The 18,931-nt window shown below is 40.3% G+C and overlaps 3 protein-coding genes across 10 annotated transcripts; 1 reads left to right on the top strand and 2 right to left on the bottom strand.

Moving 5' to 3' along the window:
- Positions 1-1,035: 1,035 nt before the first annotated feature.
- Positions 1,036-14,030, top strand: LOC309693731 (E3 ubiquitin-protein ligase RNF212B-like). Of its 8 annotated transcripts, none has more exons than XM_082513212.1 (13): positions 1,036-1,124; positions 2,134-2,246; positions 2,368-2,417; positions 2,511-2,585; positions 3,256-3,362; positions 3,454-3,556; positions 3,635-3,663; positions 3,744-3,784; positions 3,897-3,921; positions 4,002-4,065; positions 7,285-7,336; positions 12,910-13,164; positions 13,257-14,030. In XM_082513212.1, the coding sequence occupies exons 2-12, from the start codon at positions 2,147-2,149 to the stop codon at positions 12,957-12,959; spliced, it is 696 nt and encodes a 231-aa protein (XP_082369338.1). In that variant the 5' UTR covers positions 1,036-1,124; positions 2,134-2,146; the 3' UTR covers positions 12,960-13,164; positions 13,257-14,030. The 8 variants fall into 8 exon arrangements, with proteins under 8 accessions (XP_082369338.1, XP_082369337.1, XP_082369336.1 ...); XM_082513211.1 differs by lacking the exons at positions 12,910-13,164; positions 13,257-14,030 and adding exons at positions 7,470-7,500; positions 7,620-9,349 and having other exon boundaries at positions 3,271-3,362; XM_082513210.1 differs by lacking the exons at positions 12,910-13,164; positions 13,257-14,030 and adding exons at positions 7,470-7,500; positions 7,620-9,349.
- On the bottom strand, positions 8,014-12,932 carry homeza (homeobox and leucine zipper encoding a). The gene is made up of 2 exons (XM_082513208.1): positions 12,518-12,932; positions 8,014-11,321 (listed from the first exon to the last, which is right to left on the bottom strand). Exon 2 carries the CDS (start codon positions 11,292-11,294, stop codon positions 9,342-9,344), a length of 1,953 nt encoding a protein of 650 aa, XP_082369334.1. The 5' UTR covers positions 11,295-11,321; positions 12,518-12,932; the 3' UTR covers positions 8,014-9,341.
- A 42-nt stretch (positions 14,031-14,072) lies between the features above and the next one.
- Positions 14,073-18,447, bottom strand: dhrs1 (dehydrogenase/reductase (SDR family) member 1). Its single transcript, XM_082513209.1, has 9 exons — positions 18,291-18,447; positions 17,569-17,721; positions 17,223-17,366; positions 17,017-17,096; positions 15,904-16,036; positions 15,680-15,811; positions 15,519-15,588; positions 15,228-15,308; positions 14,073-14,673 (listed from the first exon to the last, which is right to left on the bottom strand). The coding sequence occupies exons 2-9, from the start codon at positions 17,710-17,712 to the stop codon at positions 14,537-14,539; spliced, it is 921 nt and encodes a 306-aa protein (XP_082369335.1). The 5' UTR covers positions 17,713-17,721; positions 18,291-18,447; the 3' UTR covers positions 14,073-14,536.
- Positions 18,448-18,931: the final 484 nt, after the last annotated feature.

Raw genomic sequence — 18,931 nt, 5'->3', positions numbered from 1 at the left:
TAGTGGTAGCATGAGATGGTGTCTACAACCCACACAAGTGGCTCAGGTAGTGTGTGTGTGTGTGTGTGTGTGTGTCTGCTCAAACAATCAGAAACTGACTCCATGTGCTCGCCAGAGGTAGCCTGACTGCCATTGGGTACAGAGAGGAGATCATCAGAACACTTTGGAGACCATATGCTGGTGCAGTTGGCCCTGGGTTCCTCCTAATGTGAGACAATGCTAGACCTCATGTGGCTGGAGTGTCAGCAGTTCCTGCAAGAAAAAGGCATTGGTGCTATGGACTGGCCTGCCCGTTCCCAGACCTGAATCCAATTGAGCACTCTTGGACACGTCTTGCTCCATCCACCAACGCGACGTTGCACCACAGACTGTCCATGAGTTGGCAGGAACTTTAGCCCAGGTCTGGGGAATTCCTCATGAGATCATCTGCCAGCTCATCAGGAGCATGCCCAAGCGATGTAGGGAGGTCATACAGGCAAGTGGAGGCCACACACACTGAGCCTCATTTTGACTTGTTTTAAGGACATTACATTAAAGTTGCATCAGCCTGTAGTGTGTTTTTCCACTTTCATACTGAGTGTGACTCCAAATCCAAACCTCCATGGGTTGCTAAATATGATTTCCATTGAAAATTTTTGTGATTTTGTTGTCAGCATATTCAACGGTGTAAAGAACAAAGTATTTAATAAGAATATTTCATTTATTCAGATCTAGGATGTCTTATTTTTGTGTTCCCGTTATTTTTTGAGCAGTGTATTTCTAGAGAGATTCCTGGGAACAGAGGGCACTTACAAGCTTCACAGCGTCCTCGTGTTCCTCACGTCTTATGTTAATCGGACAGGAAATTCTTCCGAATATTTATAGCCAAACAGTGATTAAACTGGAGATGGTAGGCATGATATCCTTGACTGCTGTTTGAGAAGCAGAACTTGTGTATAGTAAATCCTAGCACGGTCTTATTCTAAACGTTTCCACTTCGGATCTTGGTTTTAAGAGAAAGTGTACGTAATACAGACTTCACGTACGTCACCATTCATTAGCCAATCACAACACAGACCGGGTTCCCGAGGCGGGGACTGCTGAGCTAACTGCTCCTGTGTCAAAGCAGCGGCTCCGTGTAGCAGGTAAGGTTAGAAAGACACCTAAAAAAAAAAAAAAGGAAGCCAATATGAGGGTCCTTTCTTTTTAGTGTTTTGCCAGTGTCCAGTGTTTCCAGTTGTTTGGCTGATTGAGCGCCGTTTTCTACAACTTAAGCTAATTAGCTAGCAAGCTAATACTTTGTGACAGTTTGAGTTTAACTTAGTTTTCAGTGAGTAAAGCCATTTTTTTTAGCTTAATGTCAGAGTCACCTTTGTAGTGAGTAATTGAGGAAACTGAGAGGGATTCATTGAGAATATATTTTTAAATTACTTCTGTTCAGTATTTTTTTTTAAATGAAGGGATACAAATTGATAAGTTAATATAAAGACTGAAATATGCATTGTTAAGCTCGAATAAAATCCTGACGTCTCTCGTGAAAGCCTCTGCAGACTGAGTATTTTGATTAATAAAGTTTAAAAAAAAAGATTCCACTGTACACGCAGGAATGACGTTAAAGCATACACAGAAGGAAATAAAAAATCCCCTCAAAATGTTTTGTTAACCAACCACTCCCAGAAGAAAAACATGCTCTACCACAGTTGGACATGTTTCATCTGAAATTAGTATTCTTGGGCTTCCTCTTCTCATGCTACTCCTTTTCCATCACCTTTTATCCTTCCTACCTTTGAACTCTGGTTTGGCTTTTATGTAATTATTTCATGTGAGTAATTTTGAGTTGTGTGCAAGACAACACATAAGTTCTGTTTCTAAGTTGGACTACCTGCAGCTACCAGTGTGTAATATGAGGACGGAAAAAAAAAAGCTGTACAAAAAGAGTGTGGTATAAAATTTTGCACTGATGGGGGTCTTGCAGATAATAAGATCGCAGCTGTTTTTTTAAGAGTCCCATGAAACTATTAAAGACAGGTGCGTGTGCAACAGTTTATTCTGGCTCAAAAAGAAGGGGAGGTAAATAAGGGCCAGTTCTTCTGCAGTAAACTGGGCAATAACCTTGTGTCTGTTTGATTGTTTTGTGTGCATGTGTGTGTTTAGGAAACACACAAAAATGGTCTGGTTCCACTGTAACCAGTGCTTCAAAAGAAGAGGATCCACGTTTGCCGCGTCCAGCTGTGGCCACATTTTCTGTGAAGCATGCGTTAAATCAAGTGAGAGAGTTCATTTGCTTCTGAGCTGTAACTAGACTTCCTCATGAGTATGTCTCCACTGTGATGCAGTGCAACTCAAAGTTTGAGGCTGCTAAACCCCCCCCCTCCCCATCTGCTTTAGATCCGTGCACTGTATGTGGGGCCAGCTGCAGCTATCTGGCTATCAATGAGGTTGGTGAGTCTGACGTAATCAGAGCAGCTTACTGTTTGACTTTAATTCAGACATCCAACATTCTTTGTCATGTGGATGTATTTCTGCTTCAGATGAAGCCGCAGGAAAAAATGTTTTTCAACGACCCAGTGAAGCTCATCCAATCACGGCTAGAGCACATGTGTCAGGTCTGTCCCTGCCAGGCAGCATGCACTTCAAGGGATGATCTGATATTGTCGTGTTGGTGTTGTTCCCACATCATCATAATAAATGGTGTTTCAGGTTCAACATTGCAAGTGACCAATCACATTGTTGTGACGTAATACTTTTGCAAGCCAAGCCATTCATTCATTTATGAAATTCCAATGTTGCAAGGACAATATGTATAATGCTTACCGTTTATTAAAGAACAGCATCCTGAAATGCAAAGAATTCAAATTGCTGGATCGGCGGACAGAGGCGGTTTCTCGCAAGTTATGTAGATTTTTATTTACAGTGTTTTTTCCAAACCCGCAAAAGTATTACGTCACAACAATGTGATTGGTCACTTGCAATGTTGAACCTGGAACAACATTTATTATGATGATGTGGGAACAACACCAACACGACGATATCAGATCGTGCCACTTCAAGCCCCATTGCCTCTGTGCCTTTTAATTGTTATAGCGGGTTGTTAAATACCTGTGTATGCAGTCAATTACTATTAACTTGGTATGTCATTAGCTACAGATTGAAAAATGAAATGCATCTCTCTGCTATGATTATTTGGGAAACTCGGAGCTATTACCCACTAGTCAAACTTGATTTGTTCATTTTTCACAGAATTATCATTTAGTAACAATGTCTTCATGTTCCCAGATTGTCATCTTTCAGCAGATGCAGATGGAGAGAGTCATGGCACAATTCAAGCACAAGTCTGCTGAATTGGAAAGACGCCTTAAAGAAGTCACCGAGCAGAGTTACAGGTGATTTTAATGTCTGCTATTATTTCCTCTGTGGCAGTGTAAATAAAACCATCCAACTGCAGTGATTTTCTTCTTCTTCTGTTATTTCAAGGCAACTCTCAGACCTGCAAAGAGAGAATGCTGACTTAAAAAAGCAGCTTTTAGAGGTGAAGAAAGAAACTATGGAATTTAAAAAGCCACTTTCACAATGGAGGGTAAGTCTTCAAAAGCCTAATTTTTAAAACAAGAGTACCAAAAAGATTCATCTGAATGAATCTTCTTCTGCTCTGCAGCTCTCTCCAGGACAATTTCAAACTGAAGGGTAAAAGTTCTTTTTCATTTTAACATGTTCACTTCATTTGTAGTTTTTAAATGAAGCAGTAATAACCCATTCATTTACAGAACTCAGAGGATGTCCCTCCCTGTGGCTGTCACCTCCCCAGGTAACCCCAGTGATTTGTGTTGATTGAAGTGTTACAGTTTAACCGCTGATGCTTAGTTTAATCGTTTCTGGTTCATGTTCATGTTGAGCTTGTGTTTTTCTTTTTTTTCTAGTTACGCCTCGTTCAAGAACCACGAGGTAAGCATCTTATTGTCATGTTGTAGTTGATTTCTTTCTTTGTATCATGTGACTGTTCAAATATGATATATGTGTGTCAGTCATATAGGCTCAGCAGAGTCCCAGAGGTGGAACATGCACAGAGGTCCTAGTCTCTCCCTCAATGTAAGTCTCCAGTTTTACCCAGTGTATTATTTTATTGAACCTAAATTTAATGACCAAATATATCAGACTAAAATTTCATATAAATGTGTGCTCGCAGTGCACTTGTGAAGGAAATACAGATCAAAAGTGAAAATATATCAAGACATGTTTGTCTTAAAAAATAACTGTAAGGTAAAAAGTATTAGATTGAGTTTGACAACTATGATTATATTATAATAATAATAAACCTATATAATACAACTATTATTATATTATATTTATTATTTTATAATTATTTGCTCTCCTATGAAAATTGACAATTTTTTAAAAATAATTTCCCAAGTGCTGTTAAACAAAGAAATGCATTTCTATCACAGCTTATTCAAACTTTCTAATTTTATTTAGGATCCCTACATTATTTTACTTTGCACACAGAAACACAATTACATCACAGACACCAAAAACTACCAGATCAGCATTATTACCTCTCCTTATAATAGCTAATAGTCAGTTACTCAGATAAATTGTATTTTATTTATATGGTACCAAATCACAAAAGTCACCTTGAGGCACTTTATATGCCGCGACTGATTGGAAATAAGGGGAGAAGGACGGGGCAAAAATTGCGCTGTGGAAGAGAGCCAGAGAGGAATAATGACTAATAATTAAATGCAGAGTGGTGTGCAAACACATAGTGAGGGGGAAAGGTGAGTGACGAAGAAACACTCAGCCCATCATGGGAAGCCCACCAGTGCAGCATAACGAAGGGAGGATTCTGGGTCACCTAATCCAGCCCTTACTATAAACTATCAAAAAGGAAAGTTTCAAGCCTTTAAAAAGGATTCTCAGAAAAAGTTACTTTAAGCTCCTAAGACCCAAACTCTTTCATGGCATGCATTTTTAATATCTCTTTCCGATTTGGGCTGATTGGCACCTGATGAATGTAAAAATAAAGAATTGTCTTTTTACCTGATGTTGTTTCTGATAAAAATGATAAGAGGACATTCGTTTTAAATTTCAATAGAACAGTGGCAGTATAATGTCCTTGTAAGTGGATATCAGGCCCTTGTAGAGCAAAATTTAGTATTGTGGTCTAGACCAGTGGTTCTCAAACTGTGGTACGCGTACCACTAGTGGTACTTGGGCTCTCTCTGGTGGTATGTGGGAAATCTCCCAGTTTTTTAAAGATTAAATAATATACCATTGTAGAGGTATGCAAAGACAACACGAAAGTTCCCGAGGCTCTTCTGGGAGCCGGAGCCAGAAGAGCCTTGAGAGCGGTGTATTTCGCTTGGGTGGGCGGATCCTGGAGGAGGGTCATCACACAGCGGGTAGACAGCGAGGCCACCACATGATGCTATTTCGTGTCGTCGGCTGAAACGCCACGAAGAGCAAAGTGAACTTTGACGTGCACGAACCACGAAGGAGGTTCAGCAGCTTAACCGCCACAGCAAAAATTAAGACATACAGCTCTGCTATCACTTCCGACATAAATGAAGACAGAAAACTAAACAGCAGTGGTGTTTGTAAGGTTACTGAAGTTGGGCTAGCTGGTATATAATGATGTGTGGGCTACACCGCTATGGTTAGCATAATATAAACACAGTAATACTGGAGGATGAACTCCAGTAAATGGACCAAACTTCAGACAGGAGAACAACTGCAATATAAGGCTAGTCATTAATATACTGCTGCATGGGCTGGGCTGTTGTTACATCGTAAGGTTTTTTAAAACTGAGCTTTAAAATGAATAGTGATGATAAAAACTGAGAGAGGCCAACAGTGATAACTTTTTTTTATGGGCTTGTTCAGATTAAATAGAACAAGATACAAAGCATTAAAACATGTTAAAAACACAGCAGACATAATAAATGAAGAGTAGTTTGGACCCGGAAGCAGGTTTCATCAGGTCTTCACTTAAAGATTGGACATCCCACCTGCTGTGAATGTTTTAATACAGTACAGTTGTTATTATTATCACTCGTCACATCCTGTTTATGACAGTTAAAATAAATAACATTCATATAAGAAATAAAATTGTCTTGTGTAAACTGTATGTGGTGTTAAATAGGCCTATACTACTGTACTTCAATTTCGGCCGTAAGGGTGGTACTTCAAGAGCCATATATTTTATGAAGTGGTACTCACTGTGAAAAGTTTGAGAACCACTGGTCTAGACACCCCAAAATGTGATGTCTATATATGTGGATGCCAGGTCCTAGTAGGTTAAATTTCATAGGAGAGCTAATAATTTGTTCTCATCTGTTTCGTAAATAATGTTGAATGCAGTCAGCTTTGTGAGCATTTTCAGGCTCCAGCTTTAACTGCCAAGCAGCAGTTTCTGTTCTCAAGGCATAAACTTACATCTTCATCATCAACGTCATCTTTAGGGTTTACACAAGTGTATTTCAAGCCCAGCTGGGCTTAAATTAACCCCCTTCCTTGGTTTAAACATCACGGATTTGAGCTACAACTGTTAATAAACCTAATGTGTCGTCTCATCTACTGTCACCACACAAATAAGAGCTGCCTGGAAGGGTTAGTTGAACTATGAAGCTAAAAGGCACAGCTTAAAAGCGGGTTTTCTACTTTCTGTGTCCCTGAGTCCAAGGACGCTTAGGTGTCTGTGACATACAGTAAGCACGAGGGTCCACATGCCTGTCTGTTTTTTGAGGGGGGTTTCTGTGTCTGTGGAGACTCATCTGTGGAGAATTTACATTACTATGCACCAGGCACACATGTGCCCAGATGTAAAGCAGGAATGTCTAATCGGCTGTCGTTTCTCCAGCTGTCTGTGCCCACAGCCGACTATAAACCAGGCAGTCACACTTAATGATCTAAATGTTTTTGCTTGTTTGTTTGTTGTTGAATTGTTTTGGGGTTTGTTTGTTTTTGTTTTTTTTTGGGGGGGGGGGGGGGGGATTATGTGTTTGAAATTACTAAAGATTTGACTAAACCTGTAAACATATAAGTCTGTCTATGGACCGGTACGCAATTGTTGAAGTGGCTGAGTTGCTGATAAAATAAGGGAATGGTGTTTTCCTTCATGGTACCTCCATGATAAAAAACGAGCTTCCATGAGATATAAAACCTGAAAGTTTTTTTCACTCATTACCAAAAATCAGCTTTAACAAGTACATCAAGTATTTTGCTATTAAAACTACTGAAGGTTCCATTTAGAATGTTGAAGTTACAAAATTAAAAATCAAAGGAAACTTTCTTGTGCTTGTGTTTTGTCAGACTCCTGGATCAGCTGCTTCAGTTTCCAGCCATAGTTCTCTTCATGAATACAGTAAGTGTGGCTGCAAACACACTCTTTTAGCTCTGCCATGGATGCTGTGATCAAACTGGAAAATGTGCTGTATCAAATTGGATACTGTGCGCCTCCAATCCCCAATCAAAATCTTTCTCTTTGTTTTAAAAAGGAACACCTACATCATTAAGCACACCTACCAGGTGAGGGAAAAGTTACCTGGCAGCTACTTACAAATTCTAACTTTTATCAAACATTGTAGCAGATTTATAAAAGCTTTTGATATTTTCACGTTACTGAGTCAGTTCATTTTCATCCCCAGAACCCAGACTCCTGGTCTTTTACAGTTCATAAGTGGATTATCAGTTCAGTCACCTAGGCACTGATTAAATGTCTATTTACACCCCTGGATGCGTTCATTAGTTGAGATTTGTGCATTAGGACTATGAAATTGTTGTGTGGTTTTGCCCTGATAACAAAAAGGCATGTATAAATTGTTTTACTTTTAATGGAAGTTGATATTACTATGTTGTTCTGTTAAGGAATTAAACTGACAACTTAGTTGGAGTCATCGTAATCTTTCTGCAAGTACACTGCTGATGCATTAATTTCACGTGGTTCACACTCACAACAAAACTTAACATGGATTAAAAATAAATAGTCAGATATATTCATAGAGTACATTGAACAACAACAACAAAAAACTTTGCACACAGTTATAAAGGTCAATGCTTTACTGGTTTCCAGTGACACAAATGTGCAAATAAGAAGTTTTCCAACAAGGGGGGGGGAAAAAAAAAAGAACATCAACCAAGGAGGACACTACATGTTATGAACATTTCCCCAAAGTATGACACATTAACTTTTTCCTGACTAACAGGATGACAAAACAAAGTGATGCACACTGCTTCGTAACATTTCCAGCCTTTGTCCAGGCATTTCTAAGAAACTAAACGGACTCTGTTTAAAGCCCACTTCATTCTTGGTATGTCAACTAAAACATTTTTCATCTCTCAAACACAGCCATGAAGGAAATAACTAATAAATACATAAACTGATAAGACAATTTGATAATGCTTGGGTTATGAATCATAATGTTATCTGAAAAACAAAACTTCTTTGGATTACACAGTACTGTTTTTGTCTATATTATAAACCTGAAAGTTAACTACTAAGACAGAATAGGGGTGGGGGGTGGAACCAAAGGAAAAAAAACAAAAAAAACCCAAAACTGAATCAATGAGTGGGTTGGTGTTTGTATGCCATTGATGTGTCTGCTGCTTCTTAGTACTGTTGACTGTTACTGTCACAAAGGTGCACTTGTATGCAAGCTATTTATTTACTAAGAATTACAGCAGAGAGACTAAATGGATATTGAGGAATGTGTTTCAAAAATACGCTGTAGCTATTAAATTTAGCTGTATTTTCTGTAACTTAAAAAGAAAAGTGAGGAGTTTAAAAGTATCAAGAACAACACTGTACAATTAGGAATTTATGTTCTGTGAAATAATTGGATTTAATTAACATAACGGCAGCAGGATCATAAACCAAAGTGCAAGACATCAATTTAAAGTGTACATGTCCAGTGTGCTTTTCATGATGAGGACTTGTTGGCTATAAAGGAATGGTTACACACAGTGATCAGTCAACAAATTTGTCAATGTAGACATTTTATGGAGCAGTAGGTTGTTTGCTACAGTCAGGTACCAAATGTACAACCAATTTAAATTATAAAACTACATAATATACTAGAAATTCTGTAGTGATATCTAATCAAAAATAATAAGCTCAAAAAATAAAGCAAACCAGTGTACAAGTTGCTGCGCTATTTACAGTAATGTAGGCAGCACAATGGTATTTCAAGTCCAAATATATTAGGGAAAGCAGGGAATGCAGCACATATAAAACACAAACCTCACTTTGGGCTTGTAGTGGGAAGACTGAATGTTACAAACCTGCTCAGTTAAAGCAATATTAACCAAAGTAATATTTATGCTTCATGGTGCAAATTATTTGAAGAGCACCTCAACTTGTAGAAATGTTATTAAGTAACAACAATAGATTCCTGCTCAGTTTCCCCAACGTCCTGAGCTGCAAACCAATCCCGCACCTGCTGGTAGCTCATTCTCGATTTCTTGCATAGAGAATCAAGGTCTTTTTCATGTAGTGTGCCATTTGAAAGGTAATAGTTAACCAACGGCTGGATATCTGGGGAATCTGCACTCCTTCCATTTGCTTGAGATTTTCGTTTACGGCTACCCCCGGGCCGAGAGGATGTTCCACTTCCGTTTGTTAAACCGCAGCTGCTTTGCTGGGAAGCCAGCTCTGCCAAGAACTGATCACGGACCCCCTTTACCCAGCGCAGCTGGCCATTTTTGACAGCATAGCGTGTGTCCCCAAACCACTGAATAACATCTGCCCGTGGCAAACCAGTAAGCTTAACAAGTTCAGTGTAGTCTTCACTCTTAGGCCATTGGCAACGCAAGAAATGCTGCTTTAACACATCCAACTGCTCCTTGGTCTTTCTTGGTCGCCCAGCAGGAGTGAGGGCAGGGGATGTAGATGTGGAGGGACTGGTTTTGGCTGACTGGCCTAGCTTCTTTGATGTGGTGATTTTATTTGAAAATGGTTTGTTAGGTGAGACAGACAATGGTGGGCTGTCTGAGGGGGAAGAATAAGGAGAGTATTTGGATATACTTAATGGTTCCAGGGGAACATCTGGCTCAATCTTGCAAGTCTTTGTCAACTGTAAGGGTCGTTCATCACACTGTTCCTCATCTTTGAAAGTGTCTCCTTCCCCTGAAAGATCCTCAATAACATCGTGCCCTTGTGCCTCAAGAACCCTTTCCCCAAATGCCTCCAGGCTATTTGACAAAAAGGTCTGGAAGAAGTGTGAATTTCTAATCCCATTGCTACGTGCTGGCTCATGGCCTTTCGCCCCATTCAGCTGACGAGACTTTTGAGTAATAAGTGGAAGAGGCTGAGACTGTTGATCATGTTTACTTCCCACAGCAGCTTGCTGAGAAAAGTTCTGGGCTGCTGCCAGGCTTCCTCGACCGACGCGCAGCTGGTAACGACTGTCACTGAACCATTTACGAATGTCGTTACGGCTCAGCCCCGTTTCTTCCTGCAAGCGTCTAAGCTCTGCCTCTGCAGGCCAGTTCTCTCTTAGAAAACTTTTGCGAAGGGCAGCAAGCTGAGCTTTAGACTTTTTGTAGCGTCCATGGCGGTGCTGTCGTGGAGAAGAGTCTGAAAGGTCAAAGGAAACATCGGCTGCTGGCGTGTCTGCTGGTGGGTGGTAGAAGTACGAATCCTGAGGCGGTGGGAGGGTTGAGCTGAAACACGGTGTGCTGGATTTGGCTGGCTTGTATGAATCTAGTGACTCACACTTTGGGCCGTTTGTCTGAGGTGGGTAGTTAGAAAGAGCACTCTCCTCTTCTTCACTATCCTTGTCTTCAATTATCAATTCCTCATAACTTGTGTTGTTTTTCATTTTGTCTTCCTCATTTGTTTCAATTGAGTCATCACAAAGCTCCGGCACTGCCAGCTTTCGCCGTGTCTCCTCAATTTCTTCCGAGGACCAGCTAATTCCATATTTAATTCTCTGCACCATAAACCACACTTTAACTTTGTCCAGTGGCAAGGCACAGACCCGGGCTAGAGCGCTAACCTCCCGAGACGACGGGTAGGGAAATAAGTTGAAGGCTTTGACCAGCTCTGGGATGGTGTCGAGTTCACGGGTCTGATCAGACTGTGTCCATACCAGTTTCAGTCCCTCTGACACTAGAGGCAGGCACACAACAGAGTTGTGGTTGGTGGTGAAACTAGCCACCCCACTTGTGTTGCTTTCAGCTGAGCAGGGAGAGTCACGCAAATCCTTGGATGAGCATTTGGATTCAAGGTTTTCTTCACATTCTGTCTTTACTTTTTCTTCTAGCATCTCCTTCATGTCCAAAGGTAGTCCATGTCTGCCGTTATGTTCAGTGTATGTAGCCATCTGGGCTATCAAAATGTGTGCTTTCACCTAGAAAAGAATCAGAAACCATAATTTAGTATTGTGCTTTTCCCAGCTGCCAAACTGTTTAAACTAAAGACAAGATTATCGCAAAAGGAAGGCCTACGTCCTCTCAAGAGTACAGACTCAGATGTTTTAAGATCGCCATGTTCTCATTCATTCTCAAAGTCAATTATGGGACAGCTGCCACCCCCACCCTGCTCTCCTTATTCTGAACTCTCAATGAAACTAGTGGTACACTCTATCCAGACTGGGTCTCCCCTCCCCCAGAGTGTGATGGCTGACTTTTGTTTTGTATGAGTGGGGGGACTGGCTGCAAAGGGTGGGGGCAGAATGAGCAATCCATCACAGTCTGCTTTCTCGCCCCTTCCCACTCAGGCTTTGTTCCACTTCCAAGTTCTCAGTTCGAAGAGATAAGTGTAGCCTCTTCACAAAGGCAGCCACCAAAACATTTGCATCGTCGTACTCGAGTCTAAGTCCAGACACACTATTAACAATCAAATATTCCTAGTTAAAGTAGTTCTAAGGTGATTAATACCATTATTATCAAATTGCTTTTAAGCAACAGGTGTTGCTTCCAACTATTCACAAAAGCTTCTATTACATACATGAAAGAGTGATTCAGTATAAGTGCTAGACCACTGTTTGACATTTTGTCCCACTGCAGTCTTTATTCAATTATATCAATCAGGGGTGGAGACACCTCACAACGTACAGTTTCATAATATGAAGGCTACTCTTAATTTGGAAGGCTCTAATCTTCATTTGGAAGAGCAATAGTTGCGCATTTAGTTGCGAGGTTAAGCCACTGCCGGCGATTAGGTCGCCTGAACCACAAAAGAAATGCTGAAGTGTAACACAAACATTAGCTAACAATTATGAAATCACTGAATTACTCATTGGTGGTAGACTAAACCCACGGGGATGAGATCATGTGGCGACCCCCACAATCTTTTTTTTTTTTTAAATATATATTTCATGTCTTACTCATCCCCCTACCCGCTAAACCGTTGGGAGTTTAGACACCATGTTTTTGTTTTCGCGGAAGAAAAAGCTCCAAAAGTTCAAAAATGTTGACCGTGTCAGCTACAATAGCAGTCCAGCGTCTCCCCCCCTCTTTATGGCGTACTAACTAAAACGCTTCACACTGCACAGGCGCACTTCGTCGTCAGACACGCTTCAGTGAAACATAAAAATAAACTTACCAAAAAATGCCAAACAAGCCCTTTTTTTTTTATTCCCGAGGTCCGTTTGAGCGAAAGGAAAAGCGAAGAAAATCAGGTTTCCCCCCTGGCACCTCGCTTTATATGGCCGAAGTTTAAAGGCAGAGCTGGGAAACGATACCGTCCGTCCGTTTGTTTGACCCTTGTCTTATTTATCAAGCACCTCGACGGATTACGGTCAGGATACAAAGATCCGAGGCGACCAAGTTTGTCGCGTTTTCTAGGAGTTCAGTCGTCGGCTAATTCCTGCCGAAGACGGCACAAAGCTCCAATCCGTGAGACTCTCAATCCGAGCCGCCGTTATTTCGTGCCACTCGGTCCTCCCGTTGTTGCTTTTGTTCTTTAACTGTGAAGTGGTTCCCCTGTCCGGCCAGATCGAGGCGAGGCGGAGCTGAGGACCAGGAAGACCAGAAGGCCCAACTGACTCTCCAACAGTGACGGCGGGGTGTGGGTGTGCCAGTCCATGAAAAGCAGGCCTTGGATTGGAGGGAGGAAGCGCCTGTATAATATATCACTAACAGTAGGCTAAACAGTTTCACGTCAACCACCCATCAGAGCTCCCCTCCGCCCTCCCGCTGTCCTAAGCGGCCGACAAAAATTTGATGTGATTTCCGACTACAGTCATGTTGGTAAATTTGATCATTTGGTCATCCATCAACTCTCCCCGCCTGACTTGGAGTACTTCTCGTCAGCATCTTTTTTTGTTTGTTTTCTCTTCCAGGAACTCCCGTTAGGAACCGGCTCTTTGATCCTGGTTTTACAAACTATTTAGGATCCTTACCTTTGGCCATCTGTGGGTTTACAAGTTAACGAAACACAGAGAAATGAAGTAGAACAGTTCACTGAATATTTAATATTTAGTAAACACAACAACTCGCATTGCACAGACTTGATTTCGGTATATATATTTTTAAAGTGGCTCTGTGTGAACTCGCAAACTAACAACAGAAGTAAGGGTTTATCTTACTGGTGTACACGTGTTTGAAGTTCTTGAGTTCATGGTCTACACTTATCTCTGAACAGCTGTCACGTTTCACACCTCTCATGTTTTGTGACTTCACCTTGTAACACTGTTGTGTTAATAAAGTCTGTCCACAGATGAAATCCACAGATGAAAGGATGGCTCTGACTGTGAAATTTAGGGAGATTGTTTGTTCTTTGGCTAATGACGAGTCAATCACATTTTAAAAACTAGCTTGTCCTGCTCTGTGATTCTACTGGGGACCATGAGAGTGTTGACATAGGCACAGAGCAAGGGAAATAATGGCTGTATTACCATAGAATATCACAGGAGGTCTTGTTTTTCTACATGTAACAGTTGCCCCCTCTTGGTTATTAGAAAGAAAGGCATTTCCACATTGGCTTCACTTGTCAGACCTGGAAGCATGAATATTATAAAAGATGGGCATAACTGCTAGATCGGACAAGTAAAGCCAAGATAACTTAAGCCTTCATTCTTTTAAATGTCTGCAAATAAAAAATCTTCAATTTTCAATTTTGATATTTTGAAAAAACAAAACAAAACAAATAAACAGCAACAGGTTAGCACTCATTTATTTAACTGGTTGTTATTTAGCCAGCCAGGTGCAGTATTAGCAGTACTGTGTGTCCAGAATACGTAATACAGTTTTTATAAAATGCAAAAATAAGTGCAAAATACACTTGTGTTTCTGAAATATCATTCGTAGCTTCGTAATATATAAGAAAACCATAATATGTAGTTATAATAAGACATTCAGGTTTTCACATTGTGTCTTCATCTGAGGAAAATTATACAGGGACATCCTTTGTGTTTACTTCATTTACCTCCACCACCACAGAATCACAGTCATTAAGTACTTACACAGGGGTGTGTGTTTGTGTGTGTGCACATATGTAAAATGATAAACATTCCTTTAAAAAAAAGTGCTCATCTTAAGTCTTTCGTCACCCTTCAACTGTTAGTAAACAAAATGGCGACTGTAGACAACACTGCCATTAGAGAGTTTATGTAGGAAATCTTTAGAACCGGCTGAATGCCAGGGTCATCACGAAGCGTGGCACACGTACGAATGAGGGCACGGCAACCGACAGCCAGGACAGGTACGGGACCTGGGACAGGAGGTATTTAATCGAAGTGTAATCAGCTACACTTCGCCCTGTGGGTAAGCAGACAATAAGTTCAGAGTACGGTTCTTAATAAACTTTATTAGACCACCAATATTTAAAAGTCTGTCTAAAACTTGCTTAAAACAAATAAATTATGGTATCTATTAAGAAAATAACAAAATAATTCACGTGTTTATTCCCAAATTTGAGCCGCTACACTGGGTTTCTCTGAGAAATGAATCAAGCATAACATTCAACCACTAAAACTAATTTTCCCGTTTAAGGATGTTAGTAAATAACTGTAATTTGGCCTGTTAATCAAAAAATAATAATGTGCTTTACATTTTTTTCTGATTTTTGTAAAACAGTACACTTGAAAGTTAATGGACAACAACAATAATTATATTTTAGCATTACAAATATAATTTCGATTAAAGAGCTTGTGCACACTGGTGGATTGACCATACATTCAAAATTATTTTGCTTATTACCAGTACTGATATGTTAGAGCAACTGGGACATAAAGCTTGCGTAATAGATTTGTTAAGCGCCAAGTAGTGAAGTTTAAGATATTCAAATCTTAAAAAAGAAATCACAAATTTACCATCGACATCTTTTATTCCATAGCGTCTTGCCAGATCAGAAGTCATGAGTATTTTCCCAGTCAGTGACATCAGATTTTTATCTGTCGGCCAAAAAGGAAATCAAAATATGGTTTCTTTGCGTGCACTTAAAAAAGCATTTTCAAAATACTCTTGAGAATTCCTCAGCATTTAAGGTATCTGTTTCTTAGAAACAATAACTCCCAGAAAGACATTTTAATGTCCATCAGGGGGGTGTTGGTGTCTATTTAACAGTCTCACTGTGAGGTGAGCACCAATTTCTGAAGTTGTACCTTTTGCCATGTTAACAATGCACTTCCCGCTCAGTTCTGTGGTTTCTCCATCAGCAAAAACGTTTTTAAACTGTTGGGGAGAAAAAAAAGCAAAAAACACAAGTTTAGCTTACAATTGAAGCAGCAACCAGAAAAAGGAGTTTTCATTACAGGGAATCTACCTTAGACGGTGACTCTTTCGCCAGTATCAACTGAGACACCAGTTCTGTTTTTACCGCTCCTGGCCACAGGCTGACAGAAGCTACACCTCTGCGGCGTAGCTCGATAGCCATGTCTGATGCCAGTCTGTCGCACTGGGAACAAACCACAAAAAATAAAGGCCTTTAAAACAATCAGAAAGTAATATCAGTAACACATGTTATACTTGATCAAGAAGACAACTTACAGCAGCTTTACCAACACCATATGGCACATTGAAGAGGTACCGCATCCCTCCAAAAGAAGAAATGGTCACTATCAAACCCCGACCTTGAGCCACCATCAACCGGGCTGCGTAAACTGAGAAAAAATAGTGCCCCCTGCCAGATGTCGAAAAACTTAAGTAAGTCATATAATATTTCTACCATTTACTTTATTTCAAAACATTTCTAGGTTGGATTGTGTGCATCATGTGATCTCCTGCTGAATTTGTAAGTTTGCTCACTTCCAAAGAGTTGAACAGTATGGTAGTGGATCATGTAGTGGATCATCTCAAAAGACACCAAGAACACCAATGGTAACACACTATGCTGTAATGAATTGAAATCTGCCCTTCTCAAGAATGCACATGAACAGGCCCTTAATGAGTCTAATAAAGCTTGGAGGAAGTACTGTAGTCAGATGAAACCAAAACTTAAGGTCTCGTTGTGTTTGGAGGAAGAAATATAAGGAATATGACCCAAAGAGATGGTGACCAATGGTCAAAAACACAGAGGTGGAAACATTATGTTTTGAGGCTGTTGTTCTGCTAAACATGCAACACAATTTCACTGCAATGAGGGGCCAATGGACACGACCGTGGACTTTAAAATCCTGAATGAGAACCTCCTTCCCTCAGACAGAACACTGGAGATGGGTCATGAAGGGTCTTCCAGCATGACAATGATCCAAATACCACCAAGCCAACAAAGGAGCGGCTAAATAAGAAGCTCATTAAGGTCATGTAGTGGCTTAGCTAGTCGCCAGATCTCTAAGCTGAAGCTCTGAGTTGCCAAACAGAAGTCATTTGTGTAAAGAGAAGTGGGCCACAATCCCTCCTGAGATGCATGTATACCTGGTGTTTGCCTACAAGAAACATCCTACTGCTGTGCATGCCAACGAGGATATCTCCACCAAGTACTCAAGTTTTGTTTGAGGATCAAATACTTATTTCATTTAATGACCTGCAAATATTATTAATAATATTAATATATAACTTTTTTTTCTAGCATCTGTGTATTGGCCAGTTGTTACATGATAGGATGCCGTTTGCTCACAATGAGTGAGTTATCTCATGATTAAACACCCAAGCACACAGTACCTGAGGCCTGCGTTGTTGATGGAATCCCAAATAGAAGGCTCAGTTTCCCAGAACTTCTTACCCATGTTCTCAAAGATATCCTGAAACAATTCCACGTGTTTTGTTAAAGTAAAGCACATATGTCATTTCATTCACGCAGATTTACTCCATATTAGGTGCTTCTGAAATAATTCTACCAGGAAATGATAAAGCATTAGTGATCCAACCTGTACTCCAGAATAGGCATTATTAACCAGTATATCCAGTCTGCCGTTATGTTCCTGTCTAATTCGCTCAAACAGTCCTTGAATGTCGGTCTCCTTTGAGGAATCGCAGATAACTGGTACACAGTTCCCACCCCTTTCCGTCACCTGTGTCAACAGTGAAAAAATAATAACATAGTAGAACGAGCCAACACTTTAGCTGCAACACTGATATGGGACATGAGGGGAGGATCTGCTTTACTTCAGAACTTACTCCACTAATCACAAATGAAAGCCACGATACAATAAGCTGCATTTAAAAATGCCTCCCTGTCTAATTATTAGAAGACTCCAAGTGTTAAAAGCCCACCTGTGCAGCAGTTTGCTTCAGAGTCTTCTCCTGGCGTCCTGTGATGTAGACTGTGGCTCCTGCTTCAGACAGCTGTAGAGCTATTCCTCTGCCAATGCCCCGGGAGGCACCAGTTACTACGCATACCCAGCCAGACAGGGACATCTTCAGTGTCTGGAGGAGCAGTAATAACACCATATACAATCAGCAGTGAGATCCATTACACCATGTGAGCAAAATACCCAACATGAAGGGTTACATGTGATCAAAAGTCAGCTGGAACTTTAAAAGGCGTTGCAACATGATTGCATAATAGAACCATCGTCCAGAGTTTATCTGGAAGTAAGAGCAGTGACATCATTCCTTACATGAGTGTTTTAGGTCCAGTCAGTGTTACACAGCATTTTGCATAAGAAGTTTACAACCAACACTGATGATCATAATAGATAATCACTCTGATATATCTGCAATAAGTTAAAAGACTATTTACACAAGGATTACATGAACTTTACCCTGATAGCACAATAAAAATCTAACAACGAAGCTGATGTTGATTTTACCAGAGGAAAGTTCAACACGATGTCAAAGCGCTTCTAACTGACGTGCATTAACATTTATATGTAACGCGCTCGCTGTCACGCTATCTCAAATCATAATGAGTGTCAGTCCTGTGCAGTTATTTAGCAGGGCACATAGTTAAAAAAAATAATAATAATAATAATAAATAAACCGAAGCCGCTCACCTGTACAAAATGATACCGTCCAACACAGCACGCGCAGGATCTGGTTTGTCAGGTCTCAATAACAACAGGACAAGGAAATGTATGAGCGATAGTACCGCAGCTCGTCGGCACTGCTTTTTTATGTTGCCGTAGAGACTCAACTCTGCAATAACCAGAGTCAGTCTACTGTAATATCGCGAGAAGATGACAGACGAAAAAACGAATGCAAGAGGATTCACTGGTACTAACTTCCGCCTTCGTTCGAATAGCATCGTCCAGGTTCCCCAGAATACGCTCACCGCGCACTACTTTAGTATATTTAGTACATATGACGGGACAGTACGTAAAATATTTGTCATATTAGTGTTTTGATATGCCAAGGAGAGTGCAATATTAGGTCTGCAATTTTTAAAAACTCCATGAGCCTATCTGATTGTTGTGATGAGCAACAACACTCACAAAACACTTATGACGATATACATACAACAAAACACATAAATAGAGTCAAACTCACAGAAACTCATACCCACATAGGAGATGGAATAAAGAAAGAATAAATTAAGTTGTTGAATTTTATGCAGATCCTTCACGATTTAATTCTGTTCATGATAGAAACATGAAATTCTTTTGTTCAAATTACAAGTTAGGCTCTTGTAAATGTA

This window comes from Aulonocara stuartgranti, assembly GCF_965226115.1.
Source record: "Aulonocara stuartgranti genome assembly, chromosome: 18".
Taxonomy (NCBI): Eukaryota; Metazoa; Chordata; class Actinopteri; order Cichliformes; family Cichlidae; genus Aulonocara; species Aulonocara stuartgranti.
This window is presented reverse-complemented; position numbering and strand designations above follow the sequence as displayed.

What these genes read in the sequence shown, in the direction of transcription:
- dhrs1 (XM_082513209.1), bottom strand. Translation starts at nt 17,712, where the DNA reads ATGTCCCTGTCTGGCTGGGTATGCGTAGTAACTGGTGCCTCCCGGGGC. An exon ending in CATTGTTAACATGGCAAAAG is followed by an intron (nt 15,309 to 15,518) that starts GTACAACTTCAG and finishes TTTGGCCGACAG; the next exon opens with ATAAAAATCTGATGTCACTG. An exon ending in TGGAATAAAAGATGTCGATG is followed by an intron (nt 14,674 to 15,227) that starts GTAAATTTGTGA and finishes GCTTACCCACAG; the next exon opens with GGCGAAGTGTAGCTGATTAC.
- LOC309693731 (XM_082513210.1), top strand. Translation starts at nt 2,147, where the DNA reads ATGGTCTGGTTCCACTGTAACCAGTGCTTCAAAAGAAGAGGATCCACG. An exon ending in AGCCACTTTCACAATGGAGG is followed by an intron (nt 3,557 to 3,634) that starts GTAAGTCTTCAA and finishes TCTGCTCTGCAG; the next exon opens with CTCTCTCCAGGACAATTTCA. An exon ending in GGACAATTTCAAACTGAAGG is followed by an intron (nt 3,664 to 3,743) that starts GTAAAAGTTCTT and finishes ATTCATTTACAG; the next exon opens with AACTCAGAGGATGTCCCTCC.
- homeza (XM_082513208.1), bottom strand. Translation starts at nt 11,294, where the DNA reads ATGGCTACATACACTGAACATAACGGCAGACATGGACTACCTTTGGAC.